This window comes from Mirounga angustirostris, unplaced genomic scaffold, assembly GCF_029215605.1.
Source record: "Mirounga angustirostris isolate CCGP_5_RB_7025 unplaced genomic scaffold, mMirAng1.0.hap1 SCAF_10, whole genome shotgun sequence".
NCBI lineage: Eukaryota > Metazoa > Chordata > Mammalia > Carnivora > Phocidae > Mirounga > Mirounga angustirostris.
Window position 1 is genome coordinate 86,343,256 of NW_026991718.1, and position 27,865 is coordinate 86,371,120.

The 27,865-nt window shown below is 41.7% G+C and overlaps 1 protein-coding gene and 1 pseudogene across 9 annotated transcripts in view; one reads left to right on the forward strand and one right to left on the reverse strand.

Moving 5' to 3' along the window:
- LIMS1 (LIM zinc finger domain containing 1) overlaps window positions 1-27,865 on the forward strand; it is a 159,610-nt gene that overhangs the window by 113,376 nt on the left and 18,369 nt on the right. For 5 of the 9 annotated variants that reach the window (XM_064572680.1, XM_064572682.1, XM_064572678.1 and 2 more), the window contains exon 2: window positions 20,291-20,450. In XM_064572680.1, coding sequence (XP_064428750.1) covers window positions 20,291-20,450 — 160 coding nt within the window. Of the gene's footprint in view, window positions 1-15,559; window positions 15,968-20,290; window positions 20,451-27,865 lie in introns of those variants that run through there. The other 4 variants (XM_064572676.1, XM_045885304.3, XM_064572677.1 and 1 more) reach the window with 4 other exon arrangements.
- On the reverse strand, window positions 1,898-4,501 carry LOC123851470 (dual specificity protein kinase TTK-like; annotated as a pseudogene).

Here is a 27,865-nt window from a genome sequence, read left to right on the forward strand (position 1 = left end):
TACGTGTTGCTATGCTCAGTTAAAGGTTTGGGTAGACACAGTCATCCAAGTACACGTTCACTGTCCTAAACTGAAACCCTTGGCGTCAGTTCTGTTTGTAAAAGGGTTAGAGCAAGAGTCTCCATGTCCTGCGGTCAGGAAGGTTTAAGTTTTATTTAACATGATTTAAGTAATTAAATATTAAAGGACAACACACATGCATGGGTGCACATGCACATGTGTAAACCCCAGTTATAAAAGCAACTGAAATAGTCTTTGTGAGCTCGATGGTATTGTTTCTCTCCCAAGCCTTTTTCTTGATTTTTCTCTTATACATTGTTCTTTACAAATAGTATTTCTGGAAGGTTTGTGGTTGGGGTGGGAACTGGATGATGTCTCTAGCCTTTTTGTGGCAGATAGAGGAGGAGGGAGCAGCGTCCTCAGGGCTGAACAAAGACAGCTCTTGTGAAGTTGGTCCAACACTAGCCCGTTGAGGGTTGCAGACAGCTGCTACCAGGATGTCTGTAAAGGGAAGGGAAAAGAAGGACCTCAGGGCTGCTCCGTTCTCTGTCGCGGCTGCTGCCATGTTTCACACAGCACTCACAGTTCAGTGACTCCCGTTCATTGTTTGTGCCCACCATTCAGTTCAGCTTTCGTATATATGGGGAGTGAAAGCAAGGTAGATGATGAGATAGAAGAGATAATAATAAGGTAATGTATCATCTCTTAAAAGCGCATTTTATCACATTTTATGACAGAAGTGGTTTTGAATATTACATTTTAGATTTTGCCCGATCCCCTCAGAAAATGTGGAAGCTCAGAAACGTGGGACAGGCCTTGGAGACCTCACAGGGCTGGCTTGCAGGCCCTCCTGGAACTGTGCTGGCTGTAGCCACAGATGGGCTCTTTGTGTGACCACCCCTGCAGAGCTGCACACGAGTCAGTGTTAAGCGGTGCACATGGTCCTTTTCACCACAAGTATTCTGAAGTTGAGGGACTGTTTAGGAAGCAGGCTGCTGCTTAGGTATTACACAGCAAGACTCTCATGACAGTGAGGAAAACAGGAATAGCGGTGACCAAGGAGACCTGTATAACACTCACAGCAAATAACACAGAATACACCACAGCCACATGAGCAGGTACATAGTACATGCTCAGGAAGCTTGCAGTTATCATCAGCCTCCTTACAGTCTTGAAGATGAGTGAGAGCTTACTGAAGGTTAATGTAGGTTCCTTTATTCTCCTCTTTTGTTTCTTGAGGACTGAAACAGAGGTATGTCCCCTTGTTTGCCTCTTTCCTGGGTTAATACCTAGTGTGAAAATATTAGAAGAACCCAAATTGACTGGTCCTCAGACATGCTCCTTGTACCAGAGAGTGCTCATTGGAAGGGATGCCTGCTCTGTACTGGGGAGGTGAGGGAGAGTGGGGGCTGCCTTATCCTCTTGCCCCAAGTTGAATGATAAGTCTATTCTTGGAGAAACAGAGTGAGGTCAACTGGCTTGAACTCCCTTCTAACTGGCCATTTTACTATGCTGGACTTTTTTATGTTATAATTCACTCCTCCCATCCCTTTCTATTTTTTCTTTTTTCATTTTATGCTACAAAGCTTTATTTACATAGTTCTTCAGAATATATTTCAGTTGTTCACCCACTATTCTAAGTGTGAAATGGTAACAAATAGAGGAAATTTACAGGAAAGCATAAAAGAGAAAAAGCAATTCTACAATTTAATATATACAGTATCATTAGTGGTTATTATTTTTACAGTTTTCTTTTGAGGATAATCCACTGAATTTTTCTGCCATTGACATTTCAGGGTGAAGTTGTCTTTAAGAGCAGATTTCCACAGAGAATCAAGAGTATAACAGTCCCATATATTTTACAGGTTATATCTGACAATTTATGAGTAGCTGCAAATCATTTTTTCTCCCATTTTTTTTCAAAAGTCTTGGATGAAGAGGAATCATGACTTTCACCACTACTATAGTGGTCATATAAAGTTTTAGCAGCTTTCAAAATGGAGAATTCAAACCAACGAGTTGGCCCAGAACATATTTCATTTCTTCAGTGGTGCCCTTGGCCATCTGGTTACCTGGATGAGTTTGAATTTGAACATATGGATGTGCCAGAAGCTCAGGAATGGATATCCTCTGTTTAGGGTCCCTTATTAAACAACACTTTAACACGTCTTGAAGATCTTTCTCTGGAATATCAGGAAATTTGATTTCATGATTAGGGTTAATTATGGCAGGTAATTTAGAAATCTGATTAATTATATGCTGAAATGGTGTCTTCCCATAAGTCATATAGTACAAAATGCAGCCTAAGGACCAAACATCACTTGGTCCTTGGACTTATCTTTTACTTGGATTTCCCCTTCTCTCTTGAGATAGACATATATATATATATATATTTTTTTTTTAAGATTTTATTTATTTATTTGACAGAGAAAGAGAGAGCAAGCACAAGCAGTGGGGAGCGACGGGCAGAAGGAGAGGGAGAAGCAGGCTCTCCGCTGAGCAAGGAGCCTGATGTGGGGCTCCATCCCAGGACCCTGGGATCACGACCTGAGCTGAAGGCAGTCGCTTAACCAACTGAGCCACCCAGGCACCCCTAGGAAGACATATCTTTGATTGCTTCTGGTGGCATATAATTAACCTTACCAACCTGAGAGTCTTTAACAATACTTGTTGTATCTGGTTGCATTTGGTTTGCAATCCCAAAGTCAATTAGCTTTAGCATTCCATCAACTATCAGAAAGTTAGCAGGTTTCAGATCACTGTGAACGATGCCATGTTGATGAATTGTGTAAACTGCTTCCAACGTACTTTTCCAGTACCTTTTGCGTTCCCATGGATTGATGGATTTTTTCTTTTTAAGCCAGCTATTTAGGTCTGTATTTCCACACTCCATTACCATGTAAAATGTACTGGTCCGTGATTTCATAATCATAAAGTTGGATGATCTTATCACTGTGTTGTTGTAGTTTATTCAAGTAAGCGATTTCATTCCGGTAACTCTTAGTTGTTTGATTATCTGCTTCTTCTAAGTTCACATATTTTATGGCACGTATCTGTTTCTTTTCATTCAATACCTGGAATACCTTACTTGAGTCTCCACTTCCTATCTGCTTCAGTATGGAGTACATTCTTCCTTTAACCAAAATGCATTCATTTGTTGAAGAGGGTGCTGAAATCTGTAAAGTCTGAAGTGGGGTAGCAGGTATTTGCTGCCGTTGCTGCTGGAAATAGGCAAGTTGGCTATAAGGTGTAGACAACTGACAAGCAGGTGGAAAGTCGTTCTTTTCAACTGGAGTTCTAAAACAGCTTATGTAATCATCCAAGGCACTGCTACTGGGTGTTTTACAAATAGATTTTGGATCAGTCCACTTAGGTGCTGATATTGGTGGTGACTGCTTTGAAACTGAAAAGGCAGGTTGCTCAAAAGTGGTTTGTTTCTGCTCTGTATCAACTTCTCAGGATATCTCTGGAGTCTGCCACTGATTTGAAGATGTAGCAGGATTCTAGTTTACACATTCTGGGTTTCTCATAGACTGCCAGTGTTTCTGGTTACTCTCTGGAACCTTTGGTTCTTGATGTTCCTTAGTTTCTTCTAATTTTGTTAGAAGGCTTGATTCAGTTTCAGTAATAAGTTCAGAACTCTTCTTATCTGACATCAGAGGTTCCTTGGAATGGATATTTTGAATAGACTTTAAATTTCTCAATTCACTGGAATCATTTCCACTTGATTTACATCCAGGCACAATCATATCTCGGCGTTCTGATCCAGACATCTGTCTTCTTGTAAGACTTGGTACAACTGAACCATCTGTCTTCCCATAATCCGGGCTACTTAGAAGGTTAACTGGGACTCTTCCAAATGGGCACGACCATTTAGCTTTGTTTGTTTCAAGGGATTTCGATGACCTATCTCTGTATCTTGAGGGGGCATGTTCTCTCCATACAAAAACCTGGCTTTCCTAGTCTGTCCTCTGGAATCACAACTGATGTTCCTATTCTATAAATGTCCAAGTGAACTGGGGAATGATTCTTGAGCAGTCAATACTGTAGATGCTAATAAACTCTTCTTTTCCTCCTCTGAAAGCTGCTGCTTTTGAAGGTTTAAATTCCGAATGGCAATTTCCGGCATTTCCAGTGGTACTGCTCCACATTCTACAGTTTTATGAAGAAGTTGTTTACTTTTTTTGAAATTACCTTGCGATAGTTCAAATTGTACAAAAGGTATATGCACAAAAACAAATTTCTTGCAGTTTGCTCTGGCCATCTGAAAGCAGTCATGGGCATCATCCGGCTCCTGAATAGCTTTTAATTCAGCAAATCTCACTTGAATTTGAGCAAAACTCTCATTTTGGCCGTATTTATCTGGAGGAAGGGCTTCAATTGCTTGACTGTAATTCAAGCTTAGCTCATCAGTAAGGGCTTCATTTTTAAATTTATTTTTAATAGCTCTCACTTTGTTCATTATAGAATCAATTGTCAATTCTCTGCCACTTAAATCTTCAGCCTCCGTTTCTCATGTTTCTCTGTGCCTTCCTCCTCCCGTCCCTTTCTAGCAATTTTTTTTTTTTAAGATTTTATTTATTTGCGAGAGATAGAATGAGAGACAGAGAGCATGAGAGGGAGGAGGGTCAGAGGGAGAAGCAGACTCCCTGCTGAGCAGGGAGCCCAATGCGGGACTCGATTCCCGGACTCCAGGATCATGACCTGAGCCGAAGGCAGTCGCTTAACCAACTGAGCCACCCAGGCGCCCCTCCCGTCCCTTTCTAGTTTCAAATGCAGATTCGGTTGTTTTAAGTGAGACAGATGCCTCATATTAGACAAAGGACCAGATGCAGTCTAAGAACAGTCAGTTAAGAGTCCTGACTTTGGCCTCTCGTATTGGCTGAGGTTCAATCAGGATCCAATCAGGAGAGAAAAACCACACAGAAATTTGAAGGAGGAACGTTTAATAAAAAGATTAAAAAAGTTATTAACTCCAGCAGGGGTTTGCAGTAGTAAGGGATTGGCTAGTACGAAGTAGAGAGAAGGCTAACAGTATAGGAATAGCAGCTATATGTAGCAGCTACCACTCCAGGGCTGAAAAGAGCTAGCAAGGAGGAGCCCTCCTCCCCACCCAGGACTCACTGCTCTTGGGAACAGCAGAGAAGTTGCTCTGGTGCTGCACCAGTGAAACATGCTAGAAATCTGCACTTGTAGGAGAGCCTCCCTACAGGGGGCCACAGGGTGCTCCATTCCAGAACTGAGAGTGGGGGAGGTGGGCAGTGTGGTGGTTGGAGAGGCCAGGCAGCGCAGTCAGCGTGCTGTGGGCTGCCACTCACTGCAGGAGCCAGAGGCCCCCTGCTGCAGAACCACCAGGCAAGCTGCTTGCCAACTGGCTGCTTTTGGCTGCCATGCCCGCATGAGCTGGACGCTGAAGAAGCTGTGTGTGCTGCTGGAGGCTAGACCTGAGAAAGCTCTGCCCCCCAGGAGCTTGCCAAGAGAGCATGCAAGGACCAGCGTGCAAAACCCTTTCCTCCGCTGGGTCTCTCCAGTGCCCTCTGCTGAAAGGCCCCTGGGCCAGCAGGTAGAGGGAAAAGACCACTTGCCCAGCATGCCAAAAATATTCTAGTAATCTTCCATCAGGAAATGAGGGGTCTATTTGTGGTCATCATGATCATCTTCTGATATATTATTGCTGGATTCATAGACTTTGTCTCTTTGAAAAGAGCTAAAGGATCTGAACAAAGAGCTTCCTACCTAACCCTGTAAGCTACTTTCAAAAACCCAGACTTCATTCTGTGACAGAGGATAGTGAGCTATATGGGGAGAGAAAAGAGCTGAAGACAGGATCCAGAAGAAGAGGAGGAATATGCAAAAGATATCTGGGAGAAACTGAAGTTCTAGCTATGTGTAGATAGCCTTATACTGACATCAGTAGGTGCTCAGGCCTCCTGTGACCTTAAATCATTTCCACATCTTTTGATCACATTAATAGTAACTCTCAGTCCTGGTAGTTAAAACAGTTCCTTGTCTTTCTATATGCACTTCACAAAACTTGAAGTTAGTGAAAGAGAAGAAGCCTTTTTAAAGTTCGCAAAAAATTTTTTTTCAGTTCTTCTGCTTAATCCTATCCAGTATTTTCAAATGTTTAATGCAATAAAATATACATGAAAAATATGTTTTGTGTTAAAAATAAAACTGAAGAGGAAAGATACATAGATTGAAATTTAAAAGGGTTGTTTTCACTTGAATACAGCGGGGTTTTTTCTACCCCTCCATACTGAAACTCTCATGGTTTTCTTTTACCCTATCATTGAGGAAAGTAGACCTCATGTTAATCTTATTGACAAAAACTCCCACTGACTTCCTCTCCCAATTTAGCTGAAGGTCAGTGTTCAGTGAGATATCCCTGGCTGAGTCAGATTTAAAATAAGAATGTCATTTAGAGCCAGAAAGTTTGGTGCTGATGGCCATCCCAGCCATATAAGGAGCCTGTGGATTCACTGAAGGATTTCCCTGGTAAACGGGGCCAACACTCTTAGCTAAAAATACTGTTCTATATTTGAAATACAGGGCTTTCTCAAATTCATCTATTTTGATTAGGACACAAGATATCTTTTTAAAAAGATGTTTAGGGGTGAGAATATGTGTTAGTGGGTCACAGTATGAATTACAGGGAGAAATGATTTGGATAATGGAGGATCTGCTACAGAGACATTTTCTGGTGGAGATGTTTGAAAAATCAGAGAAAAATTGCCCAGCCTATGAAAGAGAATTCTAAGAATGTTTTTTCAGTCGACCAAACACTCCACTTATTTGAGCAACCGTGGGGATCTAGTGAGAGAAAGTATGTTAGAAAGCTTATAGATTTCAGACTGCAGTGATGATAGTTAAGAGAGTTCTCTTTACTGATACCAGAACATCCTGTTAAAGTACATACTAAAGCTACTCTGAGTTGTCTGGAATTTCTGGGGAGGGTGGCAGCTTACCAGCACCTCCCCAACTCTGTTGTGCAGCAACTTTTCACAAAAGGGCCAGTTTGATTAGTTGCCTACTAAAAGCGTGTTTGATGCAAAGACTCTCTAGAAGTTTTCACACCAAAGGGCTCGTGGTGTTCTTGAGAAGAGCACCTCTGCAATACAGAACACGATGTGGAATCGACTAAAATCTTACCCACTCACTGAACAGGATACCCAGTGAGCCCTGTAGATGCTAAACAGATTATTACAGGCTGGAATGCTCAGAGGGGGCTTCTTAGAGAAGACCTTGAATAGAAATTTGAGGATTGGGCAAGCTTCAGATAGGCAGAGAGTTCAGGGAAAAGGGGGCAGTGCTATTCATCCAAAGAACTTTGTGTCCTTTTATGTCCAGTACTAGGAATAAAGATAATTCTGAACAATCACCTTGCAACAATCCTGCCTTTATTTACATTTTTATATACATTTGTATATGTATTTTACAAGGAATAAAGATCAACATGTTGCAGTGCTTATCTCTGGATGGCAAGAATATGAGTGAGTCTTCTCTGCCTTTTATAAATGCTCTGTAACAAGCTGTGTTGCTTTGAGGTTGATGGGGGTGGAGAAATTCAACTTGCCAAACAACACAGTGCAGCCCAGTGATCCTGTCTCAGAGTGCTCACACTCCCATATACATAGGGCTTCCAGAAACTGAGGCTGCTCCATTGTTCATGTCCTTTGTTAGTTTTCTGTTATTACTGATTTTGCCTTGTTGCCACACATTCTGCTACTTTCCTGATCTAATTTTGTCTTTTTCCTTCTGTAGTGGGTTGCCTTGTGGGATGAGAATGTCATCATTATTGCAGAGACAGGGTGGTGGCTAGTTGCAGGCAGCAGGTCAGTGCTCTTGTGCTTCTGCTAGGGAGAGATAGGTGCCCTAAGTCTTGAACTCTGTTGGTTTCTCTCCGCACGTGGTTCAGAATGTCTCTTAATAAAGTAGACCTGTCAGTGTCACAGTGTCATGGAGGAGGGGGAGATACTCTAAGGAGCTTTATTTCAGTCTCATTCCTGCACCTTCCCTAGGCTCTGTGTCCTCTATACGCTGAAGTCTGTGGGTAGGTATTCGTTGGTTGAGTAATGATGGAAAATTTCTAGAGATTGTCCAGAAAGCTGTACTTCCTGAGAAGTAGGCCGCTAAGTAGGTTGTCAATACTTGGTAAATTTGTTAAAATTGAGAAACTGAACTATAATTTGCAATAATTTGTGCCTGTTGTGGGCAAAGTATTCCTGAGCTGCAGAGCACCTTCGGGACCTGTCTTGTTTCACAGAACCATCAGGGCACTGAGGAGAGTGGGTAGCAGCTCTCACCCGATGGCTCCTGAATAGGGACCCTTCTACTATGGGCATCAAGAATAAAACCAGGACAGTTTCAGACACCAGATGAGGAATTTTTACCTCACCTGCTCTCACTAGAAACATATTTTAATTGTTGATTTTAGGGTGGAAAGCGTGCCTGCAGTTTACTTCTTGAAAATTATCAACTTGAGTTTGAGTTGTGTTTCCCTCATTTTCCTTATGAGGGATATGAGCACACTTCTTAAAATAGCACAAGGTTTGGGGTGCTTCTGTCTTCAACACCAAAGAGTCTCTAACTTTTAGGTGAGTTTCGTTTAAGAAGGTTTTAGAATCAGATTCAAATAACCTCTGGAGTCCCAGCCTCTGAGTCACTGCTGGGTTGGTCTGAGTATTTGGGATAAGTGAGAGGCCCTGGGAAGGCAGTTACTGGTATAGGGGGCTTCTTTAAATCTGTTCTTTCCTTACTGTTAGGCAGTAATGTGTTCCCCTTATTCTCTTCAGTTGTTTCCAGCGTACAGTGACAAAGCTAGAGACCTTACTCCCTGCTTTCATCATGATCTGTAAACAGCGCTCATACAGGCAGGTAACAAACGTGCCTTTCTTTGAAGTTAGTTCAAGATGTGCATCTTACCCCTTTCTCACTCTCTTGCCTCGGTTGTAATAAATACTTTCTTTTTGCTTGTGCAATCCAGAATGAGGAAACAATTTTAACAGACAAGGCAAAATGGCATGTTAATTGCAACTCTACCCTCTCTGGCCAGCCGACCTTTGTCTCTTTCCTCACTGTCTGTTGAAAGAAAACAGTGCATTTGTCCTGGTCGCTGGGAAATGAGAAAGAACTTTCCAGCTCCATTATCTTTACTTGCATGTCATGACTGTTGTGTTTTTAATAGTAGGGGGGAAATCAGATTGTATTTTCCATTTGAGTAGCGTAGGGCATCATAGTGAAAATAACTCATTTTGCATATGTTAATTTAACCCCACACTGTCTCAGCAATTTGAATACCCCAAGTATTCATGGAAGCCTTTAATTGAAGTTGGAGAAGCTACATTCTAGTAGTTGTTATTGCCAAGTGCTTGGCTTAGCCATCCACATATGAACATCTGTCTGTGGAATGGCGTAAAACATATAATAGCACTGCCTTTTTTTCTGCATTAGAGTCCTGTGTTTTAGAAGCAGTTGGTCAAAATGTTCAGCTTGGATTTTAAAAACCACGTAGTTGAACTATTTGGTAGTGATACACATAGTTCAGTTGTTGCTATTTGAGAGAATTTTATTTTAAAATACCAGTTATTAAAAAGTTGATTATTAATTTTGGCAGCCATGCTCATGATTATATACAGGCTTTAAGTATTTGAGCTCCTGGAAATAGCTACAATATTTTTGCATGATATCTCTAAGTAGGCTATTTATCTTTGGCTAGGTAATATGTTGGGTGGAATTTGGTTTGGTTGAAATCGTGGAGTTAGCTGGATTGGTGGAATCTGAAGCCCTGCAGCATTCTTTACAGGACACTGGAATGGGTAGCTTAGCATCAGATATGCTGTGTGTGGTTTAGCATCTAACAGACTGTTAGATGCAGTCCACCAGGTTCCAGATCCTGCCTGCTGGGGTCTGAATGTTTGTGTCCTCCCAAAATTCATATACCAAAGTCCTAACCCCCGAAGGTGATGATATTGGGAGGTGGGGTCTTTGGGAGGTGCTTCGGTCATGAGGGTGGAGCCTTCATGAATGGGATTAGTGCTCTTAAAAAAGAGGTCCCACAGAGCTTCCCAGCACTGTCTACCATGTGAGGACACAATGAGAGAGTGTGAGCCAGGAAGAGGGGAGGGGGGCTCTTACCAGAAGCCAAGCATGCTGGCACCTTGATCTTGAACTTTGAACCTCTTTAACTGTAAGAAATAAATTTCTGCCATTTGTAGTCTGCGGTATTTTGTTGTTACAGCGGCCCAAATGGACAAAGACACAGCACAATAGGCCCCTCAGTGAGTGGTGGAGTTTGGCACACAGTAGATGATCAAAAAATGTTGAGTTTATGAAATAGAAGTCTGTCATCTGTGGATGGATTTAAAGGATGTTTGGGATTCAGACGTGTCCTGTGGGGTCTCTCAAGGACCCGAATCAACCATGGTGATCAGATTCTAGACCCTCCTGGGTAGAACCCTTAAGGAATCATGGGCCTCAGGAAACCCTAGTTCTTCAGCAAAAGCCACCTAACAGGCCCGCTATTCAGACAAAACTGGCTTTTGGGAGTATTTTTTAAAAACAGCCTCTTACCCTACTTCAAGGACTAATTTGATGCCACTGTAGTGGCAGTGGTAATTTCCATCAGAGGTGTTCGGATAAATACTTTTTTCATGGCTGCAATCACAGTCTAAAAGGATTGTTTACATTTCTTAGAGTGACATTATTAAGTGTCAAAAATGGTTTGAAAGTAGCAAAATGCCTGGATATAAAACTTAAGCAGTGGTGTTTATTTGGCCTGAAATGACCCCCCATGTCCTCTTGGAAAAACAACCACACATTTCTTTTAGCTCTCTTCTCTGGTACCTGGATAAGAAGTGATTGACCAACCGACTCCCCTTTGCAGTCCCTTTGGGTGAATAGTGCCACCTAACTTTGCAGTGGCCACGTGGTTACTGACCTTTACTCAGGTACTAGGACACACACAGACAGCCCTCTTCACTTAGCACCTGGCACTGAAATAGAAATCTGCATCCTATAGGCTTGAATGATGGAAAAAAAAAATGTATATCCATATATTATTTCCCTAAGTACATTGTATACTCATAGAAACAGGCTGTGACTTGTATTCACTTGTTTATTCATTCAGCAGGCACTTCTCAGGTACCCCTTAGGCCTGTTGCATTGTGATCTCGTAGTAAAAGTCCCATATGTTCAGAAATGATGTAAAATAATGCAAACAAGCAAACAGTGGAATAATGTGAGTACTTTTTTTTTTTTAAAGTAGGCTCCATGCCCAACGTGGAGCCCAATGTAGAGCTTGAACTCACAGCCCTGAGATCAAGACCTGAGCTGAGATCAAGAGTTGGACACTTAACTGGCCAATCCACCCAGGTGCCCCTAATGGGAGCAATTACTTTTTAAGAAGCTATAAACCTTAATGGAAAAGCTGCTCAAGGAAGGGCGGCCCATTGCCACTACCTCCTGTATAGCAGAGCTCATTCACAATTGCAGGAGCTAAGCCTTCCTGGTTGGCCTTAACCCTCACTGTGCCTTTGTTGTTTTGGTATATATAAGGTTCAGGGAATTCTCTGCAAGAGTCTACTGGCCAGGGTCTTTTGCTCCTGGGGTGAGGGGGTGGCTCATAGGAAGGAGATGTGGGATAGATGATCGGGCTCTGTCCTGTCCCATCTTTTCTTTCTTTAGATCCTCAGCCTCCCTTCTCCCTCCCTGCTGCCAGTTATGATATTCCTTGGTGATAAAAAAGAAAGGAAAGGAGGAAAGAATGAGATCTGGCAAAACTGTAAACAAAGAGAGCCACAAATCTGTCTCAACATCCATATAATAGACACACTGATTGATTAAATAGTTTAAAAATATTAACTTCGTATATGATAACTTCGATCATAAAACTGACTCCTATTGAGGTGACTTCTATTGAAGAATTCTATTTGGACACACTGTGTGCCAAGCACACACTCATTAACATGGTCCCAGCAGGAAGTAGAGGAAACCAGAAAAAATGGAAGGTCTCCTACCTCCTTCACCTTAACACAGCATTTTTTAAATAGCATAATTTTAAGAGATAAGAGAATTTTTACTAAATTTCCAGCACTAATCTGATTTAGCAGAAGGACACCATGGAAATGACTTAGTTGAAGGTGTGGATAAGTTATTAAGAGACTTTATTTTTCATTTTATATCTCTCTTTGGTGTTTGAATTTTTTCCCAAATACATGTATTACTTTTTCCCTTCTAGTCAATACAATTATCTGGTAGACTGAAATTTCTGACTTATTTTTTGTACTTACCTCATATACATAAACTTAATATATATACATAATAAAAGTTATGACTACACACCTGTTGGAACAGCTAAAATTAAAGATAATGGTAGCACCAAATGCTGGTGAAAATGTGGAGAAATTGAATCTCTCATACATTACTGGTGGCAATGTAAAATGCTATAACCACTCTAAGAAAATTGTTTGGGACTTTCTTAAATAAACTGAACATATATTTATCATACAACTCAGCAGTTTCACTCTTGGACATTTATCCCAGAGATATGAAAAGTTATATGCACATGGAAACCGATACACAGCTTTATTTGCAATGGCCCCAAACTAGAAACTACTTAAATGCCCTTCAGTAGGTGAATGGTTACCATGAAATATTACTTAGCAATAAAAAAGGAACACACTGTTGATATATATTAACAACTTGGATGGATCTTGAGGGCATTATACTGAATACAAAAAGCCAGCCTTTAAAGGATCACATACTATAAGATTCCATGTAGCTGTCTTAGTCAGTTTGCTTAAACAACAAGTAATTATTTCTCAAGGCTCTGGAGGCTGGGCAGTTCAAGATCAAGGTACAGCAGATCCAGTGTCTGGTGAGGATCCACATTTTGGCTTGTAGACAGCCGCCTTTGGCTATATCCTCACATGGCTGACAGAGAATGATCTGTGTCTCTTCCTCTTCTTATGAGGATGTTAATCCCATAATGAGGGATTAATGCTCCACTCTCATGACCTAATCCAACCTTAATTACCTCCCAAAGTCCTACCACTAGATACCGTCACATTTGGGATTAGGCTTTCGACATAGGAATTTTAGAGGGACATAGACATTCAGTCCATAGCAGTAACATTCTCTAAATTACAATTCCACGGATGAAAAACAGGTTAGTGGTTGCAAGAGATTACGGGATGGCAAGGTGTGGAGGAGGATGTGACAATCAAAGATAATATGAGAGAGCTCTTTGTGGTGATGGAATAGTGCTGTATCTTGATTGGGGGCAGTGGTTACATGAATCTACCCATGTGATGAAATGACATACATATAATGTATATACACACATTGTTCCAGTGTCAGATTCCTGGTTTTGACATTGGATTATAATTACATAAGGTGTAACCATTGAAGAAACTTTGTGAAGGGTCTGAAGGACTTCTCTGTACAATCTTTGTAACTTCCTGTGACTATAATTATTTCAAAATAAAAAGTTAAAATTTGATTGTAGATCTTTCACATTATTTTTAATTCCTTGCCAGATAAGAGTCTTCATTGTATCTGTTCATACACAATTAGCTTTTTTCATAGTTCTGCTTTTCTGTCTAGTAGAAATAAGACTAGTTGTTATGAAGTTAAGATAATTAGTTTATATTTTTAGATCTGCTGACTCAAAATGCTTAGCAGACTGGTAGCTAAATTGCTCTTTCACTGTTTTCATGGTTTCCTAGATCAAGTAGATGGATTATTAATCTGGGTTCAATCATCAACAAATAATTACCACACACCTGCTAAGTGGTGGACTGTATTCATGATGCTGGAGTACAGGCATGAACAAGACAAAGTTCCTACCTTCCTGGAGGTTACATTTCTGACATGTGAAGTGAGGCTAAAAGAACATAGAAAATGTATCCCCAGATCCCCTGGAAACTATTTGAACTGAAGGAAAGGGAAGTCTCCAGGACCTACTTCAGCATCTGCCCTTTGGTTGGTGTCTCCAAGTAGTATTACATCAGCGTGGGCAGAATATTTTGGATCTAATGATGTTTCTGGAAGGAGAATGAACATGATTTGCAATCACTGTACCTAGTATGGATTAAGAACTGTAAGAATATCATAAGGAAAACAAACAAATAGAGCCTGATAGCTTCTTTCCTTAGGCATGAACAAATGTATCAGTTACTAGAAACACCCATACAAGATGGATTTTATTCTATTCTATTTTATTTTATTTTATTTAAAACAATTTTTTATTTGAGAGAGGGAATGAGAGACAGAGAGCATGAGAGGGAGGAGGGTCAGAGGGAGAAGCAGACTCCCTGCTGAGCAGGGAGCCCGATGTGGGACTCGATCCTGGGACTCCAGGATCATGACCTGAGCCGAAGGCAGTCGCTTAACCAACTGAGCCACCCAGGCGCCCCTAAAACAATTTTTTAGGAGAGCCTGGGTGGCTCAGTTGGTTGAGTATCTGACTCTTGGTTTCGGCTCAGGTCATGATCTCATGGGCCATGAGATGGAGCCCCACTCCAGGCTCTGTGCTCAGCAGGGAGAGTGCTTGAAGTGTCTCTTCCTCAGCCCCTCCCCCCATATGCATGTGCATGTGCATGCATGCTCTCTCTCTTGCTTGCTCTCTCTAAAATAAATAAATCTTCAAAAGTTTTTTGCATACAATTTAGTAACTACTCTCCTGTATTTTATCCATGAGGTTCTGTAGTTTTTGCTTATAAGTATTTTGGGTTTGTTGTGTGTGTGTGTATTTTTTTTTTTTTTTAATTAAAGTATAGTTGACACTGTTATATTAGTTTCAGGTATACAACCTTGTGATTTGACAACTCTATATAACCTATGCTATGCTCACTATAAACATGGCTACCATGTGTCACCATACAGTGTTACTGTAATACCAGTGACGATATTCCCTGTGCTGTACCTTTTATCCCTCTGACTTACTAATTTGTTTTTGGAGAAAGGTTCTGAGCCCCTGTATTGCCCATGGCCTTCATAATCACCCTCCTCATCTGTGGCACTGCTACAAGATGACAGCAGTGTGGACTGACTCCAGCAGGAATGCCAGGGGCAGCCTTAGCATAATAAAGACCACGATTAACTGGGGTTTCTAACTAGACTCCAACCCTTTTCTGTTTCCTCTTGTGTCCATTCATTGAACACATCATCCAACTCTTGCTATGTGCCAAATGCTAGGATCAATAAAAGTCAAAAGTAGCTCCAAATCTCAGGGACTCACAGACCCTTGGGGGAAGGCAGCCAGGGGCATAGCTGGCAAGCATGCCCTGGGCATTAGGATATCCCCCAGAGTGTGCCAGCCACGTTAGCCTCAGGGGGGAGCTTGTTAGAAACAGAATATCTGGGGGTGCTTTACAAGAAGCACAGTGTTCATGTGGATGATGCTTGGTGACAGATTCCCCAGGGCACGTGGATGTTTGTTTCTCTTGGACCCTGCCAAGCAATCCCCTATTCGTGTGGCAGTGTTTACAGACCCAGTCTACGGGGAGGGTGCTCCGGCAAAGACTGTGTCACTGCTTTGGGGAATGTTTCCTAGAGCGTCCAGAAATGCCTCAGCAAGTCAGGACTGGCACACCAAGTGACTGCTTTGCTGCTAGAGCTCTTAACATGAAGGGCCAGGAGCGACCCTGGCAAACACAGGGCTGACGTGTGTGGGAACAGTGGGAGTGACCCTGGCAGGGAAGCGGGGGAGGCCTGGATATTGTTTCTCTGTCCCCTGTCCTGCTACTCTCTGCCCTGGGCTCAGAGCTCTCAAGCACCCGAGGATGGCGTTCCCGGGCAGGGTGCGCCCCTATGTTATCCCAGAGAATGAAGAAATCCCCCAGGCAGCCCTTAACAGTGTCCACCAGGCTAATGGCAGTGAAGACGAGAGGGCTGTGTCCAAACTGCAGCGCAGGCACAGTGACGTAAAGGTCTACAAGGAGTTTTGTGACTTTTATGCGAAATTGTAAGTGTCTCCTCTCCTGGAAGAGGCGCTCCCGCCTTCCAGATCTAGCCTTCTTGGGCTTTGAGTTCATTAGCCATTGATGGTTTTATTTCCTCTACTTTCAGGAGGGGCATTCCAGGGTGATGGAGGGGGAGGGGGCATATTCCAGCAGGCAGGAATACACCAGATGAAATGCAGAAGTGAAAGAAAATGCTGCCTTTACAGTAATAGTAGTAATGTCTTGTGTTCAATAGGTTCCTGACAATAGTACATTTTCATTATGTAGTCCAAGAGGGAGGTTTAGAGTTTTTGCTGTCAGGATTTATAATAGAAAAATTGTATGCTCTAAAACTTTCCACAGATGAGGGGTCGGTTGAGGGAAGCAGTAAAAATTGAATTCTGTTGATAAAGATACACATTTTTGTTAGGTTTAACAGCAGTTTGAAATAGGCTAACTGGCTTTCTTAATACTGTCTTGAGGGGATTGAATGAATAAATAAGGATGCTGTGTAACTAGCAAATATACATATATTTATATATACATATATATGCTATTAGGTCTAAAATGTCTAATACATGTTATTAAATGGGTTTTAGCAAACAATTAAAAAAAGTAGTGCAGAGTAGTATTTAGACCAACTCATTTAAGATTGTTGACCTCCTGCAAAGTTGTAAGTTTGGAATTATTGCAAATACCCAGTTTGTTAATTAAGAGTTAAGGAGAATTTAACTGACCTAATTCTCTATTTCCATTAATCCATTCTGTGTGATATTGTAACAGATGTCATTTATTTTCACAACTTACAAAGAGTTCTGTTTAAGTGTAATTGGGCAATTACAATTATACTGTAGCCAAAATGCTTTGTGGACTCTCAAGATGCTTTTTGGATTTATACGCTTTTTCATTTTGATGCCAGAAAGTTTGTTTCACATACTTTGATCAATGAGGCACTTGAAAAACAAAAAACTCAATGATACCAAGTTTTCTGTGTGCAGTTGATTTGTGGAAGTGGGTCTGGTAAATCAGTTACGACTGGCCAAATGTGAAGATTCTGTATTATTAAAGGCTTTTACATATATATTTCCCAACATATATATTCTTTGTTATCAACACCACTTTTTAGCAAAAATCCTTTTTTGAAAAATTAGCCAACTAATTATAACTAGCCGGATGACAGTTAAAACTATCATTCATGACTTTTAAAATGTAATTTCTGTCATAGGTAGTGTTAAATATAAAAAACAACTGTAAAAAAAATACACAGGTCACTGTGGGTTCATTAGTCGTAACAAAGTACGTCTCTGGTGGAGGATGACGGTAGCAGGGGAGGCTTGCATGTGGGGATGAAGGGGAACTCTACGCCTTTCTCTGTTTTGCTGTGAACCTAAAACTGCTCTAAAAAATAGTCCATTAAAAAAATTCACAGTGCCAGAGGGTCAAAGACAAGAGAGGAAAAGGAAATGTAAACAGTTAAGTAGGTTGGTGAGATTATTAGGGGTTCTTTCCTGAAAGTTTCCTCTAATGTAGTTTCTTTTCTTACCCTGCTTGTTATTAAAAGGAATACTACTTCAAAAATATGCATTACATTATTTCTAAAGCTAGCTTATTTTTCCTGTGTGTTGGGAAACTATATGTTTGTTTTTATAATGTGTCTACCTATTTTCTAACTATTTGAGTATTTAAATTTGAATATAAGCAGTGTTTAGTATAATGAGTAGGAAAAAGGTAATAAATGCTTTTGATCTTAGGACCGCTTTGCACTCTTAAAAATTACTGAAGTCCCCAAAGAGCTTTTGCTTATCAGTATTTACTGTCTTAGAAAATAAACACAGAGAGCAAAATTAAATATGTATTGATTTAAAATAACAATAAACTCATTACATGTTAATATTAATAAGTATTAATATTAATGAATTTTTATGAAAAATAACTATTTCCAAAATGACAAAAGCTTGGTGGGAAAAGTGGCATTGAATTACATTTTTGCAAATCTCATTAATGACTGTCTAAATAAGACAGTTTCTCATTTCTGCTTCTGCATTTATCCTAGTGCAATATGTTGCTTTAGATGATGTATATAAAGAAAATATGCCTCCCACAGAGATGTAGTTGGAAAAGGGAGGACATTTTGAAACCCTGAAAGGGTCACGGTGGCCCCCATACTTTGAGAACCACTTGATCTAGATAATGGATCAAGATATTCCAGAATGTTCTTCTCTTCCTGCTTTTTGGGAGTTCTATTAAAATTATAAGCATCTGGTGAATCTTTTGAGAGGGTTCAAAATTAATAATAATGCTTTATATTTGAGTAGCATCTTCTGGCTTCCAAAGTTATATACATTTTCTTATTTTATCCTCAAAGAGATATTAGGAATTATTGGGGCAGTTTTACCATACTTCAACTAGAAACACCTGTGGGTTTTGGTCAGGAGAAAGGGGAAGCACAAACCTTTCCAAGAGCTTTGCTAAAACTGCTACAATTCATCTGGCTTATGGCAAAGCCAAATGAAGAAGGGAAATGTGATGCATTTTTCTCCATAACCTACAGTAATTTTGAAATGACAAAGTAGAAAATGTAATATGAGACTTAGGCCAGTTTTGCCAAGCAATGAGGCTGCCTCTCTTCCTTTTTTTCCCTTTTTTTGTGATGTTTTAATTCTATATTTAAGCCTATTAAGTAAAGTTGAGTTGTGATTTGGTATGTGGTTATGAACGTGGTACTTCTACATGGGGTTAGTTATGGCAAGGCTACAAAATAGGAATACTGTTTTGTTTTGTTTTTAAAGATTTTATTTATTTATTTGACAGAGAGATAGCGAGAGCAGGAACACAAGCAGGGGGAGTGGGAGAGGGAGAAGCAGGCTCCCTGCAGAGCAGGGAGCCTGATGTGGGACTCAATCCCAGGACCCTGGGATCATGACCTGTGCTGAAGGCAGACGCTTAACGACTGAGCCACCCAGACGCCCAGGAATACTGTTTTTTGAAACATTTAGGGCAAGAAAGCAAAATTATCTTCCATTGGGGTGGGATGGAGTTGAGACAAGATATGTGTGAGCCCTTCTGCTAAGGAAACAGGAAAACTTAGAAACTGGCTGGGGACAAGGCAATTAATCTGTCTGTAAAATGAAGGCTCCTCACCTGCCTCACAGGGTGGTTGATTCTAGGGAATGTTGGCGGTAACTTTACAAGGTGGATTGACTCAATATCTAGGTGGTTACAGGCTGCACCAGGCAACTAGACACACAGGTAGAGCTTGTGCTCTGAGTGGGCGTCTGAAAATAAACTTGCCAAATTGTGAAGGACGGCTTGGCCAATGAGTGCTCTGGTTAGGGGACCCTCCCCACTTCAAGGCCTTTTAGAACAAAGCAGTTCTTTATGTGAAACAGGGCTTGTTAGAGCTAAATAATTATCTGAGTATATGCTTTTCTTCTTGCAAACTACACAGTGGTTAGTTAGGATGTGGGTCCATTTATTGAGTGCCTCCTATGTTTCAGGGTATAGTGGAATGATGGCAGGGAAAGACCAGGTCATTGGGTTCATCGGTGGTCATTTGATAGGTGATAGGTGTCCCTATCATGTCTTCTCGGGTGTTTGAAATTGATACTGTAATCTGGTTGTGATTTTATGAACGGGGACTCTGGATTCTGCTCCAGTGTCTTCCATTAACTACTGAGCTTTGTGACATTGGGCTGGTCACTCCAACTCCCTGAACCTCCCCGTGTCATATCTATAAAATGATCTTCACAATGTACAACCCTCTGATTAAGATACAGCTTACAATGTTGGTGCTCAATACTTGTCTAACCAATGAGATTACAGGACTATGGCATTCTGGCGGGTTTTAGGAGCTACTTACAGCAGTTGCCTTCAGCAGGATCTAACCAAAGGGATAACCTGTGTCAGGACATGGTGTTCAGTTGACATGCAGTTTAGATTCTGTTCTCAGAAGGAAGAGAAATGGGCTTTGAGATGGTGACCTGTGGATATTTTAATTAGGCTTATTAAGCTGTAACCTCAAGCTCCTGGAGGGTAGCTCTTGAACTTCTGTCTATCCCTAGTTCCTCACTGGTAGTGGGCACTCATTTATAGGGTATTTAGCAAGAGGAATGTCAGAAATGTTAAAGAAAAACAGATTCCAAGCAGGAGGCCCTTTCAGCACCTGAGATGCAAGGGCAAAGAGATGGGAGCAGTTTGAGTTCTTAAGACACAAGAATTTGGGCTTTAGGGCTACAATATGATTTTTGTGATCAGATAGAATTTTCTCCTCAGTTCTTCGTGTCGTTTGGTCTTAAGTCTAAGAAAAGGTAGACAGTTTGTGACTTCCTGTGCTTTATGTGTTACAGCAACATGGCCAATGCCCTGGCCAACGCCACCTGTGAGCGCTGCAAGGGGGGCTTTGCGCCCGCCGAGAAGATAGTAAACAGTAACGGGGAGCTGTACCACGAGCAGTGCTTTGTGTGTGCTCAGTGCTTCCAGCAGTTCCCGGAGGGACTCTTCTATGAGGTGAGTCAGCCTGGACAGAAGCACAGGGGCACCGTTTTGAGGATCCTCCTTTGTTTTGAATTTCAGTATGAAGATTGTATTGACGTGCCTGGTCTTTGGTACCTGTCAGGTCAGTGATGGTTTATGTGCAGAATGCCCTGCCAGACCCTGCCCCCCACTTGTATTGTTCATTTCACCTTCCTGTTTCAGAACCCTTAGTACCGGGGTGCCTGGGTGGCTCAGTCGCTAAGCGTTTGCCTTCGGCTCAGGTCATGATCCCAGGGTCCTGGGATCGAGCCCTGCATATGGCTCCCTGCTCCACGGGAAGCCTACTTTTCCCTCTCCCACTCCCCCTGCTTGTGTTCCGCCTGTCACTGTGCCTCTCTCTGTCAAATAAATAAATAAAATCTTTAAAAAAAAAAGAAAGAAAGAAGGAACCCTTGGTACCTTGTTACTTGACTTATCAGACCTGTGCACTTCAGCTCAGCAGACAGAGTCCTTTCATAAATGTTAGCCACAGGCTTTCTGGCTTTTCCACTCAGGTCCCCACTTGCTTGCCCCCTACACATGCCTTACTGATTCCTGCCTCTGTCTCTTTCCCCGACTCAGAGTACCATGAAATATCCTCTCTAATGCCGAACATCGGTTACCTACCTTTTGTGCAATGAGTGGGAGCTTCCATGCATTTATTTTCTAAGGAGGATCTTGTTCAGATACTTTGGAGGGATAGCCTGTCCATATTAAGCTCTTCTGTGTATCTTCTTCTCCAAATTCTTTTTCTTTCTTTTTTTTTTTTAAAGATTTTATTTTTGTTATGTAATCTCCTTACCCATTGTGGGGCTCAGACTCACAACCCCAAGATCAAGAGTCACATGCTCCACCAACTGAGCCAGCCAGGTGTCCTCCAATTTCTTGTTCTTGATTCTCCTGCGTTACCCTGTGGTGTCTACACATCCTTTGTATTTCTTCTTATGATCACTGAAACCCCCTTCTCACAGAATATGTCTGCTTTTGGGACTAGTCTGTGGAGACTGAACCCATGCTGTTAATGAAGATAAGAGTGGCGTATGTGGGGCGCCTGGGTGGCTCAGATGGTTAAGCATCTGCCTTCGGCTCAGGTCATGATCCCAGGGTCCTGGGATCGAGTCCCGCATCGGGCTCTCTGCTCCTTGGGAGCCTGCTTCTCCCTCTGCCTCTCTCTGTCTCTGTCTCTCATGAATAAATAAATAAAAAAATCTTTAAAAAAAAAAAAAAAGAGTGGCGTATGTGTGTGTCCAATTATATAGTGTATTTTTATCAACTTACTTGTATGTATCTGTATGTGTGTTATTCATATGTGTGTCTATGATAATGTGTGTACATAGAATTATGTTATAGCCAGAGATGGCTGCTCTTTGATTTCTTCTTTGCCTACCACATTTTTTAATTTCCCTGTTTTAAAAGCCATTCCTAAGGAAAGAAAGGTAGTTTCTAATGGTCATTAGTAAGTTAATTGTTTGCCACTCAGCAGTTTCCCATAGAAACAATGCCTCCTGAGAGGGAGGTTTCCAGGCCAGCCTGCAGAAAAGCTACTTAGTCCATCATACGTACAGGACAAACAGAACGGCCCTGTATATAGTAACATAACTCTGAGAACAGCTTTAAGAGATTTGATTAGGGACCACTCTTTTATTCACCAGAACACATTTTTGAGCTCCTGCTATATCCTAGAAACCGCATTCCTCACAATAAAAACCCTAGCAATAGGAACAGGAACTCTTTTTCTCTTTTCTTTCATTCTTCCTCTTTTCCTGGGCAGTGGGAATCTCTTTTTCTGTCAAAGGTAATGGCTTTGGGCTGGGAATAGCAAGTGATAGTCAGGAGAGTCACAGTAGGAGGGAAGACGGGGAGGCGGCTGGAGCAGGGGCTGTGCTGCTTGGCATCACAGTAACAGACCCCCCCGGAGGCTGTGGGAGAGGCTGCCAGTGGTAATGAGGAGGGTGGCAGCTAGATTCCTGAAGAAGAAAAGGAGATTGCTAGGGATCTGGGCAGCAGGGAGAGAAAGGGAGCGGGGGCAGAATGGAGAGTGGTCCTCAATTGGAGTAAAGGACAAGGACCTGCTTCCGTGGGTCCTTGATGAAACCATTCAGGTTCTCAGGTCAGCACAGTGGAGGCGTGCCAGGACTGGGGCAAGGAAGGAGGTCACTTAAGAGAGTCAGGAGTCTGCCTCCTGAGGAAACATGAGTCTACGTACTCTGTCAATCCCAACCTACCCCTACTTTTTTTCCCCCTCGAGGCCCAAAGAGGTTGAAATGTCCCTGTAACACAGCAGATCTGTGACACGAATGGGATTGGAACCTAGTTTGGTCTCCTAATGCCCAATATGGTATTTTTTCCCTTGCATATTCTTTTCAAATCTAAGATATTTTTATTGAAGTGGGTAGTTATGGCAGAAGCCTTAGGAGAGAGTCCAGAGGAGCAAGAGAAGGACCCAAAAGAGAAAGGCCGGGTCGGTTTCTCCAAACATTAATTCCATATTATATGGTCCGTTTGCCTGGCACTTTGGAATTAATAATGTTGTCAAGCACGATCACCTGGTTCTGCATCTGCAAGCTGTCAGCTGCCAGGCCACTTGTGCTTAGTCAGAGGGAAGGCTCTGTGAGAGCTTCCAGTAGGACAGAATAAAGCATGACTCACACTTGTCCTCCTGCCCACCTCTCACTCCTTTTTACTTCTGGACTATAAATATGCTCCCTGGGGGATGCCTGGGTGGCTCAGTTGGTTGGACGTCTGCCTTCAGCTCAGGTCATGATCCCAAGGTCCTGGGATCGAGTCCCACATCAGGCTTCCCTGTTTGATGGGAGGTCTGCTTCTCCCTCTGCGTGCTGCTTGTGCATGCTCTCTCTCTCTCTCACACACACACACAAATAAATAAATAGAATCTTTTTAAAAAAAATATGCTCCCTGGGTCTGTTATTATTCCAGAATGTTACAAATAGCCAGAACTGGTCTATTAATGGGCTATTGCCCAGCTTAAGGTCCCTTGGGTCCTGAGGAAGATTGCTATTTTAGCTACACTTAAAATTAAAACCCCTTTCCCAAGGCCAGGGATTTGTAAACCTGCATGTGGAAAATCTGGCTTTTCCTTTTGGTTGAATGATATTAGAGAAAAAGCTATCCAAGTCTTCCAAGAAATAATATGTATTCTCAGTTATTGAAAAGGAAGCCCAAAAATTTACCTGGCTTGCTTTTCATTTGAGATAAAACGTATGTACTTCAGTCTTGCTGTATGTAATAATAGCAAATGTGGGGCACCTGGGAGGCTCAGTGGGTTAAACAGCCGACTCTTGATTTCGGCCTAGGTCGTGCTCTCAGCATCGTGAGATCAGGCTCTTGTCGGGCTCCATGCTCAGCATGGAGTCTGCTTGTTCCTCTCCCTCTGCTCCTCCCCATGCTCACTCACTCTCTCTCAAATAAATAAATAAAATCTTTAAAAAAAAATAACAGCAAATGTGTTCTTTCCACTCTACAGCTTTGATATTGCTTTTGTCTATGATTAAAACATCATCCTTCCCTTATTTTCTACAGTATCTACTCTTTTCTCCGTAGGATTGGTTCTGAAGACTTAGAGGTGGGTTTTCTGCACTCACTTCCCCTTGAAAATGGGATTCAGGGCACCTGGGTGGCTCAGTCCGTTAAGTGTCTGCCTTCGCTCAGGTCATGATCCCAGGGCCCTGGGATCAAGCCCTGCATCGGGCTCTCTGCTTGGCGGGGAGCCTGCTTCTCCCTCTGCCCCTGCTGCTCCCCCTACTTGTGCTCTCTGTCTCTCTCTAATAAATAAATAAAAATCTTTAAAAAAAAAAAAAAAAAAGAAAGAAAATGGGATTCACTTTTACTGTGGAACTTCTGATATTTTGGATCAGATGGCCAGGATGCTCCTCCCTTTGGCCCCAAAGGCGAGTTTAGCATTACACTACTGTTTCCTACCCACTCATGAGGATGTTTGTCTGGAGGTGAGCTGATTGAGCTCAGCTATTTCTGGCTCATCTGCAGCTCCTCTTAAGAGTGAGTTAGCAGCAACCAGGATTATTACCTGCATTCGCTCCTCTCTCAAGGTGAACTTCAATCCCACCAGATCATGTGGTTCAGCTAGTGAACTTAAAGTCTGCCATTAGACTGGAATACATCAACCCTGAAGAATAAAAGGTTGGGCTCAATGATTCTTGGGCTCCGTAGCTTCTGTCATCAATGACTGCTTTCCCCAGCGTGTTTTTATTACAGAACCACATGAGTCGTGTTTTCAGGCCACTCCTATCTGTCTCATTTCAGTTATCTTCTCTAGTACACACAGCACTTTGTTTATACCTTTAATATGGAGAGCATTTCATGTGTTTATATGCTTATCTTCTTCCCCTCTAACTTTAAATACCTTGGTGTCAGGACTGTCCTCATTAATTGGTATATCTATCATTTGTTATACAGTATTTGATGACTACTAGGTGCTTAATAAATACAATGATGTGTATACAGTACTTGGATAGTATAGATGGCAAGATAAAATGCTAATATACCCACTAGGAACCAGGGCAAACATTTTCTAACATAAACATTTGCAAAATCTTGGTACGCTTTACTCATTTACCTATTGTTCATCTCATGAACATTGTCCAAGGTTTATTGTCCAGAGTGGTGGATGAAAGAAATGTATTCTTTTTTTTTTTTCTTAAAGATTTTATTTATTTGACAGAGAGAGACACAGCGAGAGAGGGAACACAAGCAGGGGGAGTGGGAGAGGGAGAAGCAGGCTTCCCGCCGAGCAGGGAGCCCGATGCGGGGCTCGATCCCAGGACCCTGGGATCATGACCTGAGCCAAAGGCAGACACTTAACGACTGAGCCACGCAGGCGCCCCAAAAGAAATGTATTCTTAAGTAGAAGCAGAGGAGATTTCAGTTTTAGAAAGAACCCTGAGTAAATGCCTGAGCCATGGTATATTTTCAGTACCATATGTGGACCGCTGACTTGAGATGTTAGTTCATGTCAGTGTGGTGTTGTTGAATAATCTTACTTTTGATTTAAAACCTACAGAAAAGTTGAAAGAATTGTACAATGAATATCATGTACCCTTATGCATCTCACACACAAAACCACCACACCCATATTCTGCCAAATTATTTGGAAGTAATTTGCAGACATATAACACTAAATGAAGTTACTTTTAATTTTTGTGGGTTTTGTAGGGGAGGTACAATGAAAAGGTCATAGTTAAGAGATGATTTTTGGGATACTGGCCTTACCAAAATGTTCTGTTTTTGAGTGACATGTTGTATCTAGTTGGATTTTAATATAATCACTTCTGATACTTGGAGCACTATTTCTTGAATTAAAAGCTCCCCTCCCCCCAGTTTGTTTAAATGATTCAAATGACTTTAAACTCTTATCTCCAAGAGCATTGGTTAAAAGGAAAAGAAAGAGCACAATTCTCTTTGCATATGGGCTGGACTTAATGATTCACTTCTAACAGGGATATAGAAATGAGTAAAGCAGTAACTTTGCAGTGGCAAAACCTGGCAGACACCATCTTAACCAAGTGAACAAGGTTAACTTGACCAGTAAGAAGTCATGTTGAGCTCACGTACTCCCCAATATGATGCAAGAAATAGAGCACATTATTACCTCTGTGGTATTATATATCTTACCCCAAATCTGTGACCTCAGTCTAATCATGAGACAAACCCATGATGATTACAAAACAGCTGACCGGTACCCTTCAAAATTGTCAATGTCATGTAAGACAGGGCAGAACTGAGGAACTGTCACAGATTGGAGGTGACCAAAGAGCCTCGATTGGTCTGACTTCCATGAGATTTTCCAGGAGTGTTGTTTATTCATTCTTTTTTAGGAAGCATGTATCCATAATTAGGATGTTTTGCAACCTCAGCATTTTTCTCAGATTTGTGCAGTGGAAACAGAGGGTAGATTCACTTTATTGGTACATGGTCAAAAAGGAACCCAGTAGTTCAAGGCTTTAATGTCATTGTTCCACATTCAGTAGAATTACCTCTTCATCTGTGTTCAGATGGCCAGTTCTCAAGTTCAGATTGTGTGTTGGCAGAGAAGCCAGAGGATCTTTCAATCATGATTTTTAAGTTCTTAGAGAAACCCACAAGATAATTTAAGAATTCTAGGTTATATTCTCTATTGGTCTGCCTAAGAGAGGTGGTGGATACAGAAGAAGCAGCACAGATTTTAGGGTCTTACAGCCTTGGATTGAATCCCAGCTCTACTGGCTTTGGTTCAAGTTATTTAATATTTTTGAATTTCAGTTTTCTCTAACAAGGGGATGATCATATGTGTCTCATAGGGTTGTGAGTTTGAACCAGGGTAGCATGTACAGTACCTAGTAAATTAGCTCACTCCCTAGTACCACTTCCCAGGGGGTACTGCTCCGATAAGTAATGCTTGCACACACTAAACCAGGGTTCCTCATCCTCAGCACTGTTGGCATTTTGAACTCGATAATTCTTTGTTTTGGGGGCACTCCTGTGCATTGTAGACTGTTTAGTAATATTTCTATCACTCTACCCACTAGATCCCCAGTTGTGACAACCAAAAGTATCTCCATACATTGCCAGATATCCCTTGGGGAGCTAAATCACGCCAGTTGAGGGACGCCTGGGTGGCTCAGTTAAGTTAAGCGTCTGCCTTCGGCTCAGGTCATAATCCCAGGGCCCTGGAATCAAGTCCCATGTCAGGCTCCTTGCTCATTGGGGAGCCTGCTTCTCCCTCTGCCTCTGCTCCCCCTGCTTGTGCACATGCTCTCTCTTTCAGACAGATAAAATCTTTAAAAATAAAAATAAAAATCACCCTCAATTGAGAACCACTACATGGAATGAGGGCATCCCTTTGAATAGGTTATGAGCTTCACAATGGTAATAGTAAGTCCGTTCTAAGTGAGCATGTTCCCCAGGTTGTTTAGACAATAGCCTCATAAAACAAAAACCTTTTTCTGTTTCTAAGAATTTGACTGCACTTAGAGTTAATTCTTATACCATAAATTTAATTAGAAAGTATTTCCAGACAGATTTCACTTAAGAAAGACCCTTAAGAAAGCCTGTATTTTCTGGCTTAAATTGGCACAAGGAAAGATAAGTACACCATTCTTGGATAGTCATCATGATGAAAGTGTCCTCCTCGTTTAGCAAAAGGCAAGATACACTATCTGTGTGGTGATTTGAACTGGTTCCGCAAACTGAAATTTATTTTTCTTTTTTCAAGTACCCTACTTCTGCATTTTAATTTTTTTTTAAAGATTATTTATTTATTTATTTGACAGAGAGAGACACAGCGAGAGAGGGAACACAGCAGGGGGAGTAGGAGAGGGAGAAGCAGGCTTCCTGTGGAGCAGGGAGCCCGATGTGGGACTTGATCCCAGGACCCTGGGATCATGACCTGAGCT